The sequence below is a fragment of the Canis aureus genome, chromosome 19 (assembly GCF_053574225.1).
Source record: "Canis aureus isolate CA01 chromosome 19, VMU_Caureus_v.1.0, whole genome shotgun sequence".
NCBI classification, from domain to species: Eukaryota; Metazoa; Chordata; class Mammalia; order Carnivora; family Canidae; genus Canis; species Canis aureus.
In genome coordinates this window covers 6,753,596-6,764,870 of record NC_135629.1, presented here as the reverse complement: position 1 = coordinate 6,764,870, position 11,275 = coordinate 6,753,596, and the positions used below count along the sequence as shown (strand labels likewise).

Here is an 11,275-nt window from a genome sequence, read left to right as displayed (position 1 = left end):
TTCCAATTATACCCTAAAATGGCAATTGGTACTTGAGACTTAACTTGGGATTTCTTGTTATTGTTTGGTGAGTTCTTTCTAAGATAAATGTTTCAGTATTTGAGCTACATTACAGTACCTCTATTAAAGATGGCACAAGGGGCGGCCTGGGTGGCTCAGTCAGTTAAGTGTCTGCCTTTGCCTCAGGTCAAGATCTGGAGGTCTCAGGATATAGCCCCACATTGGGCTCCCTGCTCCGTGGGAAGCCTGCTTCTCCTTCTCCCTCTGCCCCTCCCACTCATTTGTGTTCTCTCTCAAATAAATGAATAAAATCTTAAAAAAAAAAAGGGGGGGGGGCACAATACTTAAAATGTCCTGTCCTCCAGTTGGAGATAAGAGATGGGTAAATGTTTGAGCTTTCACAATAGGGTCAAGGTAAAATGCATGAGCCAGAAGCTGATACTCTGAAACAAAGCTGCAGGTAGATATTCACAGATTATCAAATGGATGCTGGGGTCAAATCTCTAATTCCTAAAAGCCAGCACAGAACCATCAAGTACACATGATGACGAAAGAACCTGTCATCTTTTTTTTAGTAAAAATATTAAGTGCCTAATATACCCTGTAATATCTTTTCCTACATATTTGGCTGCAAACTCTTTGCATCTTATGTAACAACTGTGTTATTGGATTTTTATAGAAAGAGAACAGAAAGTCTAATCTTTCCTTAAGAAACATCAATAGACGGCAGCCCCGGTGGCTCAGAGGTTTAGGGCCACCTTCAGCCCGGGGTGTGATCCTGGAGACCCGGGATCAAGTCCCACGTCAGGCTCCCTGAATGAGGCCTCTGCCTGTGTCTCTGCCTCTCTCTCTCTCTGTGTCTGTCATGAGTGAATAAATTAAAAATCTTAAAAAGAAAAAAAAAAGAAACATTGATAGAAATCTGCTTTGTATTATTGAGAGTTTACGAAAGTTTTTTTTCAACATCAGATCACATTTTATTATTGGAAAAGACATTTACATTTTTAGGATTTTTGTCAAATAACAATTTATTTTTATTTATTTATTTTTATTTATTTATTTATTTTTATTTAACAATTTATTAAAAAAAAAAAACTCAAAACATGTCCTAGTACGTTCAGTAGCAAAGATCTAGCAGCTTTATAGATATTAAGAAAACCTGCATTATGTTTCCAGTTGGACTAATTAAATCCAGTTGGTTGTACTTAATGGAGCTCTTAAGAATCAAATGCAAAGTAACGTACAGAAAATGAGTTTGAAAATTTCAGAGAATTTTAAGACAGACTTAATTTTTCATGATTTTCCCAAAGCCAGTCATGATATTTATTTAACTTATGGTCTTCAGGGTGTACCTGGAAGAAATATAACACATTAGGAGATAGAGGCCTTATCTAAGTTTGTCAGAAATACATTTTTTAAAGGTATGGGAGGGGAACAATATATCAACAATATGATAGCCCATACCTGAAAATTAGAACCTTCAACCTAACTGTATTCATGAATGCTTAAAATTGTATCTTACATTAAGGTAATCTTTCACAAAATACTTTCCAATTCAGTACTGATCTTCACCATGACATACCACGCAGGGTGGTGATAACATGAGTCAGGTATTAATATACCATTTTCCAGAAGGAAGTTATAGACCTGAGAATTACATGGATTACTCAGGTCACAATAAATGGTGGAGCAGGGATGGGTTTCGCCAGACCTGCTGGCTGAATGCTTTAGGGCAAGTCACGGACCAAGAGGGCAGTGTACCAGGCCACCTGGCAGTACCCGCCAGCTGCCAGGACGCCTCCTGGTTAGCCGTGGGCATGGCATACCCAATTGACTGGGTAGCTAAAGTAGGGCCCATTGACCACAAAACCAGTCTGAGACCAGTAGGAGAAATACAACAAGCATACATTCCAAACCCAAACCTGCTGTTTTCCTTCAGTGGTATATTTCTGAAGGCTAGTAGGACTGTGACAGGAGAACCACGTCAGGCTTAGACTATGCATGAATGAGAATAACCGCACAGGGCTAGTGGTCAGTCAGAGGCCAAACCAAGGAGTCTTTATGGAGTTGGGAGTGTCTATGGATCCTCTCTTGCTGTTGCCAATAGCCCCATGCCACCATTTGCCCCTCAAGCTTGGAACAAAACTTGTTGTGATGGTGATAGTACATGTGCCCAAGAAATAGTTTTAGTTATAAGGATGGACTTGTTTTGCCTCCCAGACAAAATGTGTTGGACATACAGCTGAGAGTAGGCCTTACCTGCTTCCACTCATTGATGCAAAAAATTCGGTAAGAGTCATTGCCATATTTGCCAATCCCATGAAGCTCAATCGGATACCTCCACTGCTTTGTTAGATATTCATCTGAAAATACAACACCTCACGTAGCAGGTCAACCTCTAGAAAGATACTTTCCCTAAATATGTGGAGATGCAGAGCTGGATGGTGACAACAGCAGCAAAAAATCTTTCCTAACAACCCCAGTTCTGATGGTTCTTTCTTCTGAATTCCTGCAGCACCCATCTGAATCTCTCACCTGCCACTTATTACCCAATATTATTTTGGGCTGTGCTAACTAGACAAGAGGCAAAGACCTTAAGGTCAAGGGGGCTTTCTGCTTCACTGCTTCCCCTAATCCTGCCAAGATGGCCGCAGTGTTGGGCAAAGATTTATTGCTTGGGTCAATGAAAGACTGTGGTTTGGGGCAAGTGGACTGTTTTTAAATGCCTTCAGTGCTTGAGCTGAATAACCTCTATTAATGTAGTATTCGAGGCCATTAAAGTTTAAGGTGTGGCTCTCTTAAATAGGCACAGTGTATGTTCTTTCCTTTGGGCATAAAGGAAAAGTACCTGAGAACTTGATAATGGTTTTTGCTCGAAGATCGTAGAGACCAAGTGGTTTAAGGAGTTCTGATACATCTCTCCAATCTGCAGTTCTTGCTACTTCAGCAGAAGGGTACTTCTCTAGAAACTCCCAGAGCACAGGGATTGCCATTTTGCCTGGGAAGTAAAAGTAACTGTGATTACAAGCCTCCGGATGGATTGTTTTTAAGTTCAGGTACTTCCTCATCTAGAAATCTCATATAGAGGGTTTTCTTTTTAAACCTCTGATGAGAAGCCATTACCTGAATTGGTGACCACCTTCAGAGTCAAAAGCTAACATTATTGGTTATTTGGCTAATAGGCTAAATCATATAGATACTGAGCCTTGCCTGATTATTAGTTTTCAAATAATCCAGTCATCAGATAACTAGTATAAAAGCATAAAGAATACAAAGTGCCAATGGCATTAAAGAAAGTACTCAATGAAAAAGAAATGCTTTTACACACGGCAGAGGGTGGAGGAATGTTAAGTAACTGGTTTTCACGGCTGACCGAAGAAACTAATTTGCAAGTAGAAAATAAATGCCAATAGTGCTAAAAAGGCTCTGGATGTATCTAGTTTAACCTCTTCATAGGTGAAGAGTTTGAGCGCTGAAAGGAGAAGTCCTTGGCTGAGGTCACATAGAGTCAAACTTAAACTTGAACTCAGACCTCCTAATGAATCCAGTGCTCTTTCTCCCCATTATACTGTCTCTGAAATAAAGATTAAAATAATCTACAAACCTGAGGTCCGATTGAGGAATATGGTAGCAATGAGGAGCTTCCATGGATCGTGGAAAAGTGTTTCTTGCACGAGATTAAAAGGTGACCGGGGAGGTGTCCACTTCTTAAAAGCTTTGCGTCGTGGGGGGCTAATAACTAAACAAACACACCACATCAGAGCTGCACACCTGAAACAGATTTAAAATCTGATTTTCTGATTGGGAAAGGGATACCTTCTTTGTTATATTTGCTGGAAAAATATAGGCTTGTTTTCCTTTTTTCTATTTGTGTCCGTGGAATGGTATCTTCTGAAAAAGAATAATGAACATTGTTTATAGAAGCTATGGCTTAGCCTAGAGAAATATTCAGGGGTGCAAATAACACACTACCTGCCAGGCACTATTCTAAGCACTTTACAAAAATTAACCAGCTCAATCCTACTAATGACCTACAAGCTAGGTACAGTTTACTTTCGCCTCACAGATAAGGACATTGAGTAAAGATAAATTAAGTAACGTGGAAAAAAAAAATTAAGTAACGTGGCCAGGGTTCCACAGCTAGTGTCTGAGCTAAAATTCAAATCCAGGCTTCTGAGTCCATAACTTTAACCACTCTGTTACACTAGTACTCTGTGATTTATGTTCAGAGTTCCTAGTACTGAAAAATTAGAAATAATATGGAATACTTTAAATTATGACACGTTTGTACAATGTGGTCATTAAAACATTTTGAGACTACATCATGCATATTTTCTCCCACTTAACTTTTAAGTGCAAAAACAATATTCTATATATGATCCCAATTAAAAAAAAATACAGAGTGAAATAAACCAAAATGGTATAATGGTTGTTGCTAATCTTTCTTTTCTCCCTTAATTTTCTATATTTTCCAAAATTTCTGCAGTGAATGCTTTTACACTTAACAAAAAAACAAAAAAGGACACAGACGAAACAGAGCTTTCCAAAAAACCTAAGATTTGGACGTTGGAATACTGAGAACATGATCTACTCAGAAGTTCAGTTAATGTAACAAAGACTATTTGACCAGCATTATCAGGCTTCCCAAGTTTCTAAAATCACATTTAATACCCTCCAAAGCCTTACCCTCTAAATTTGAATGTCAGTTAATAATACCTTGCATTTGTATAGTGTGAAGCCATCTTTTTCACTTCTCATTTTACTTTGCAATATTCTTGATATGAAAAACTAGACTGGTGAGGATTATAACCTCTATTTTACAGATAAACAAACTAAGGCTTAGAAATTAAACAATAATCCCAAAATGAGAGTGGGACTGACTACAGATTGGGATAGGCATCCAGCTTTCCAGATAATCAGCTGTCTTTTTTGCTATTCTCGTTCAAACAGGCAAAGCCTAGTAGAAAGGAAAAGAAGAGAATAAAGGAAACTGCTTTTACTAGTTACCTGATAATTTCTTCTGTGGATTCCTATAAATAATTATTAACGAGTGTCTTTTGTTACTAGGAGACTGAAGCTCAGTTTCCCTGGCAATTTCCAACTAAGCCAATGGGAAAGTGTTTACAATTCCACTGGACAAAACTAAGCGTACTTCATCTTGTGTTGAGAACTTCTTTATGTATAGGATGAATAGGATACTTCCATTTTGGTCACAAAAGTATGTTTTTAATATTTTATTTGCCCACTATAAAGCTACACAAACCTCAAAACTCTAAGAAGCTTAAAGTATTTAAAGGACAGACTTGAGTTCTTAAGCAGTTCCTAGGTATATAAGGTCATGTTCCATTAAAGGGAAAGGAATTCCAGTCACAACAAAAACATAAAATCATGAGTGGGACAGAGAACAGGAATCAAGTCTAACCCCTTGCTCCACCAATTTTCCCTGGCTCCCAACATGACTTTAAGTAAAATTCTTCTTCTTTTTTAAAGGAGTTATTCATTATACCATAATGGCATAATGAATAATACAGGGCTGCTCAAAGGACTTCTTTTTATTTTTTATTCACTGAGGTATTATAAAGGCAAAACTGCTAAGCTCCAAACTCTGTATTAAGAGCATATTACAAATAATAGATGAACTATGTGATTAGTTTTGAATTATTTAGAGCTCTAAAACACTTTAGAGAAGCATTACATTATAATAGAAGATAAAAATGACTATGATATGTACAAAATGAAATTGGAAGTCATACATCAGGAATAAAAATGGGAGTGGTGCAAAAGAGTAGACACTGAATATTCTCAACCAGTTTATACATTAAAAGGAGTCTTCCTCAAACCTTTTCACAAGTGAAGCCTTTCATTTTTCCTAAAGGCATAATATTATTACTGGTTGGAAAGAAAATGGGAAGAGAAAGCACTGTTGAGAAGAGTCCCAGCTGTCACACCAGGGAGAGATGGTAGCAGCTATAAATGGCACACTTCTCCTTAGCTGGGAGTATCAAGGTAGTAGGCAGCCAATTCCCTCTATGTTGTAGCAAAGGGTTTAAAGATTGGTTAAATAAGGTACTAGGATCAATTGGTAGAATGTATTAGATATTTGGTTCTATGTCTTCATTCTGTTCCCACATCCTAACAGTAGAGACATAAAACCTAGTATCTGGAAGTATAAACTTATCACACATTCATTAGCAGCTTTAGTGCTCTGAATACCTTGACATATTTTCACAGAAACAGAATCTTTCTCAGTTTGTGAGCAGCTGTTGTCCATTTCAGAGCCACATTTTAAAATGTCAGTATGCAAATGTTCCTTCCTTTCCCCAACTTCTACTTTTGATTTTATTTCCTCAGATTCTAAAAAGGTTTCCTGACATTTCCTGTTGTGTTCTGCTTCTTCGGTTGAACATAATTTGTTTATAAAGCCAGAAGTTATTTGTTCAAAGCAAAAATTTGATCCTGAACTCAATGATTGTTCTTTTACAAGTCTCTTTTCTTCATTAGACACAGTGAGGGTCTTGTTGCTTGCTCCAGCATCAGAAATGGAGAGTGTTTTATCAAGCCGACTTTCTCGTGCAACAGGTTCACTTTCAGTATCTGCCTTTTTATACTCAGATTTTCTTTTCTTATTACTTTGAGTAGAATCTGGAGGACCCTTCCGGCACCTTGTTTTAGTTTTCTTAATTTGAATTTCTTTCAAAACAGTCACCTTTCCTTTGGACTTTCTAACTTTTCTGGAGTCAACATCATTAACACCTTCGTCTTCTTTAGAATTAGACAGCCTTCTGCTCTTTTGCAATTCCAAACTACCACTTGGTAGAGGAAAGACATCTTTTTTCCACCTGCTTCGTGTCCTGAGGTTCCGGTTTGAACTGTTACTTTCATTTTGCATTTGGCATGTCACGGGTGCTAGCCTGCAGTCTTTATATCTGGACTTGAGGCTGCCCCTTTTAGAAAGAACACTAAAATCAAAATCTTCTGGTGTAAGAGAAGTCTCTTCATTTTTGTGAAGATATTTAGCAAGTGAACTTTTGGATCTGAACTTCAGTCCTTGTGGGCTAGAAAATGATATTAAAGAAAACTTATTGCTAGTAAATAAAAGTGACTTTTAAAAAGAATTGGACCACATTTCAGATTTTAATTAATAATTTCCAAATGTCTCCATGGGTATTTGTCATTTGAATTTTTTTTTTAAAGTGATAAAGTGGTACTTTTAAATAGTTTCCTCTGTGATAGTATAAAATAATTTTACAATTATTTACAAATTTACAAGTTTAAGGGCAACCATTTGCAGTAGAAGATGTATACATGTCCCCAAATCACTTGATATAACTAACTGGTAACACTCAAGGAATAGATTCTATAATAGTTTTTTGGTAAGAATAGAAAAAAGCCAGGGCAGCCTGGGTGGCTCAGCGATTTAGCGCCACCTCCAGCCCGGCACCTGATCCCGGCCTGCTTCTCCCTCTGTCTGTGTCTCTGCATCTCTTTCTCTCTCTCTCTCTCTCTGTCTCTCCTGAATAAATAATTTTATTTAAGATTTTATTCTTAAAAAAAAAAAAAAAAAAAAAAGAATAGAAAAAAGCCAAGATTCCTGTGATGCTTTCCTACTACCTATCTAGATAAAATGATTTGGCTGTACTATCTGTACCACCTTGCAATACTCACCTGATAAAATACACATCATATCTTCCTGCTGTTTTCCCTGATAACCTTTGCTTCACAACTCTTTCCCATCCACATGGGACAGTCTTATGGCATTCGGTTATTGTAGTATCACCAGTCTGAGCAGAAACCATGGATGCTTGCAGCAGGGGATTACACTCACTGTTGCTTTTTATCAGCACTTGTTTCTCATCTTCTCCCACTCTTTCTGATCCCAGAGCACCAACTTCTTCACTGAAAAAAACAAAGTCGGAGTGATTAGCTCATTTAAAATTTATTTTCCTCTACTTATTCAATTTCAATCCATGGCAGAGCAGGAACCATATGGACTATTTAGACTACAGGAGAGATTAAAGTCAGCATGTACAGTCTTCTGCTATGTATCTTCCTGTCCTCCAACATGGCTTATTTAGGGTTGGAAGTCTCTGCACAATGAAAAAAGCTCAAGCTATTCCCTAGAAACTTTTTATTGCTGTTAATCACTGAATAGGGCTATTATACATAAATTTCTGGTGACATTTGGCATAAATTTAAAAATATGAACCAACAGGTGAGCTCATAACCTGGGATCAACAGAACTGCTTAAAAGTCAATGAGACACCCTCCTTCTCCCCAAATAAGTGAGGTAAAAATTTTATATATATCTGCAGTCTTCTGGGGGAGAGTGTCTATTACTTTCTTCTTTGGAGGTTGTAACAAAAAGGTAAATACTTTCTGGTTAGAGTCTTCAAATCTCTTCTACTCTCATGATAACCTTGTGTGGTAGGTAGGACAAAAGTTACTCTAATTTTATTAACAAAATTGAGTGACAGGAAGATTTAAGTTACTTGCAAAATTGATAGCAGAACCTGGCTCCACTAAATCTTGGTCTACTACTTCTCCCCCTGTAATATCATTCAAAACTTCAGTAGTATGTATCCTAATCACTAAATCACATTTTGAAAGTTGGATGGGTCTATAGAGATATCTAACCCAACTTCTTTTCTATGAATAGGGAAACTAAGCAAGAGCTAGTGGCTAGAATTTGAATCACTTCTAATGATTCTAATTCTAGAATTACTTCTTCTGAAGTAATTTGAGGTTAATTTTGGGGAACTGGGTGGATCTTAAGAAATTATGTAGTTCACATTTTAGGAACAAGGAAACTGAAGCCTGGTGAAAACAGGAGAAACTTTAAAAGTCAACAGACTGGGTTTAAATTGCAACTCTATCATTTGCTAGCTATGTGTCCAAGAGCAAGTTCCTTAACCTCTAAATGTCTTCTTGTTGCATCTGTAAAAAGGAGGTAATACTTTTTTTTAAGGTAATTCTGAGGATTAAATTTTGAAAAAAAAGATAAATCATCTCAGCCCCTTATCCCACATATACAAGTACTGTATTCGAAACAAGACTGTGGCTATCTTTAACTTTTTTCCCCCCCTTTTTAAAGACTTTTCTATTTATTTACTTGGCGGGGGGCGGGAAGCTCAAGCAGGGCCAACAGCAGAGCAGGAAGCCCCATGCGGGGCTCGATCCCAGGACTCTGGAATCATGCCCTGAGCTGAAGGCAGACGCGTGACCCCAACTGAGCCACCGGGCGCCCCTGTAACTCCCTATAGGATCCATTTTGTGGGCACCATGGGCTGCGTAACATGACATCTCCAAGGTCTTCCCAGGATCCTCCAATCCAAGCTGACCTCTCCTTGCTCCCCGAGCACAAAAGCTCCCTCGTCACCCCGGCTAACGAAGGAACTGCACTCCGGGGCTGAACCCCCTGGAAGAGGTCCTGAGCTACAGCCAAAGCTCCGGGTAACTAACCCTGACAGATCTCAAGATCTGTCGAGGCCCACCCGCCTTCTACCCACCCTCCCCCCGCTCCCATTTTACAGATGGTGAAAAGGAGTCCCGAAAGGGACCATCACTTGCCGGAGGTCCCAGGGCCGGTCTGGGGCCAAGCGCTCAGGGGAGGTGACCGAGGGGGCAGCTCCGCAGTCCCCCAGGCTCGCACTCTCCATCCCAGCCATGCCCTTCAAGGGGGCTTCAACGGCAGCAACGGGCCGAGAAGCTGCCACGCCCTCGGAGCACAGTGGACTCAGAAGCAGAACTCCTTCAGTTCAGAGCACTAGGCTGAAACCAAGAGCGGAAGGTGGGGAAGCCCGTCAGGCTCCACCGCGGCTCCTCAGCCGCCCCTCAGCCGCCCCTCGGCCAGGCCGCCATTTCCACGGTTCAGCCAATCAAATCCTTCGTCGCGGATGACGTACCGCCCCCCGCCCTCTCCGGCCAGTCGCGCGCGCCCTCGTTGCGCAGACTCCCCTTGCGCTCCTTGCGGTCTCGGCTTTTGCGCCTTTCCTAGCCCTGCCTTTTAGGCCTGCGCACTCGGAATTCGGCCGAGCCCCACGAGGCTCACTGCGCATGTGCGTTGCTAGGGGTAGCGCAGGTAACCAAAGGGGCCTGTTGCTGAGGCGGGAGGAGGGGCCTGAGGCGTGAGGGAAGCCGCGATGAGGGCCGTGTTGACGTGGAGGGATAAAGCCGAGCTGTGGTGAGGAGCGGGGTAGTCCGGGAGGCGCGGGAGGCTGAGCGCTGGCGGGGTTGGCGGGAACCATTGCGGGAACCCCCGTGGTTGCCAGAGGCAACGGGCCCGCGGCCTGGGCTGAGGGCCCTGAACCTCGGGTCTGAGCGACTGCAGGGTGGCCCTCCTACCCCTTTGCGGATGGAGAAACTGAGGCCTGGAGAGGGAGCGGCGGGGGTGGGGGTGGGGGCTGTACGACTCGTGAGGCTGTGGCCGGTGGAGGCGATTTTACACTGAATCACAGTCTGGGCCTGTCGGAATCCATCCCGGCTTCATCTTATTTCCCGTGACAAGGTTTCTCAAAAGCGTCACGATTTTTTGCCACATGCATGTAGGACCCAAGCTCTTGGTTACTTGGCGTTTTTCTCCCACGTATCACCGATGTTCACTCAATTGTGATTGTGCACACTTCATGGTTTTACAAGGAAAGAAACTTTATTGCTTCGTATCACTTGCTGTGAGATACATGGACACTCAGAGTTGGGAGAAACAAAAACGGTGGTGATAGGTTGTAGCGCGAGACGGTGGCTGGGACGCCTTCCGGCCTCTGGTGTGTCCCGGAGAGCCGGGCGCTTAGCCAGCGAGGTCCGAGGGGTGCTTGAGGTGAAAAGCATCAGAAGCTTGGAACCAGAATCAAAAGAGAATGACTTTCTCGTCTCAGGAGTCGATGTTAATGTCCTATGTCTTTTTTTTTTTTTTTTAAGATTTTATTTATTTATTCATGAGAGAGAGAGAGAGGTGGAGACACAGGCAGAGGGCGAAGCAGGCTCCCTGCGGGGAACCTGATGTGGGACTCGATCCCAGAACCTGGGGATCATGACTGGAGCCAAAGGCAGAAGCTCAACCCCTGAGCCCCCGGGGTGCCTTTAATGTCCTATTCGATTTTCATCAGTTAAAACCGTCCTACAATGAAACCTTTTAGGAAATTGGATAGTTCTTATTGGATAGTTCCTCTCAACCTGACCTTGAAAATCTTCCTAGCTGATCTTTACAAGCTTCATGATGCAGCCTCTGTTTTGGCCACTGGAATGGGACCTTTGCCATTCCCTCTCTTGTCTTTGCTTA

At 41.2% G+C, this 11,275-nt stretch overlaps 2 protein-coding genes across 9 annotated transcripts in view; one reads left to right on the top strand and one right to left on the bottom strand.

The window, feature by feature from the left end:
• Nucleotides 1-952: 952 nt before the first annotated feature.
• On the bottom strand, nucleotides 953-9,883 carry MBD4 (methyl-CpG binding domain 4, DNA glycosylase). Of its 5 annotated transcripts, none has more exons than XM_077857758.1 (8): nucleotides 9,568-9,883; nucleotides 7,666-7,896; nucleotides 6,214-7,055; nucleotides 3,817-3,891; nucleotides 3,605-3,739; nucleotides 2,849-2,998; nucleotides 2,260-2,363; nucleotides 953-1,352 (listed from the first exon to the last, which is right to left on the bottom strand). In XM_077857758.1, the coding sequence occupies exons 1-8, from the start codon at nucleotides 9,663-9,665 to the stop codon at nucleotides 1,275-1,277; spliced, it is 1,713 nt and encodes a 570-aa protein (XP_077713884.1). In that variant the 5' UTR covers nucleotides 9,666-9,883; the 3' UTR covers nucleotides 953-1,274. The 5 variants fall into 5 exon arrangements, with proteins under 5 accessions (XP_077713884.1, XP_077713885.1, XP_077713886.1 ...); XM_077857759.1 differs by having other exon boundaries at nucleotides 3,817-3,888; XM_077857760.1 differs by having other exon boundaries at nucleotides 7,666-7,891; nucleotides 9,568-9,882.
• A 140-nt stretch (nucleotides 9,884-10,023) lies between these two features.
• Nucleotides 10,024-11,275, top strand: part of IFT122 (intraflagellar transport 122) — a 71,773-nt gene continuing 70,521 nt past the window's right edge. For 3 of the 4 annotated variants that reach the window (XM_077857750.1, XM_077857749.1, XM_077857748.1), the window contains exon 1: nucleotides 10,025-10,180. In XM_077857750.1, the coding sequence (XP_077713876.1) occupies nucleotides 10,140-10,180 (41 nt within the window). In that variant the 5' untranslated portion in view covers nucleotides 10,025-10,139. Of the gene's footprint in view, nucleotides 10,181-11,275 lie in introns of all 4 variants that reach the window. The other variant, XM_077857751.1, reaches the window with a different exon arrangement.

What these genes read in the sequence shown, in the direction of transcription:
- MBD4 (XM_077857758.1), bottom strand. Translation starts at nt 9,665, where the DNA reads ATGGCTGGGATGGAGAGTGCGAGCCTGGGGGACTGCGGAGCTGCCCCC. An exon ending in TATGATGTGTATTTTATCAG is followed by an intron (nt 7,056 to 7,665) that starts GTGAGTATTGCA and finishes ATCATTTTCTAG; the next exon opens with CCCACAAGGACTGAAGTTCA. An exon ending in CAGCAAATATAACAAAGAAG is followed by an intron (nt 3,740 to 3,816) that starts GTATCCCTTTCC and finishes GTGTTTGTTTAG; the next exon opens with TTATTAGCCCCCCACGACGC.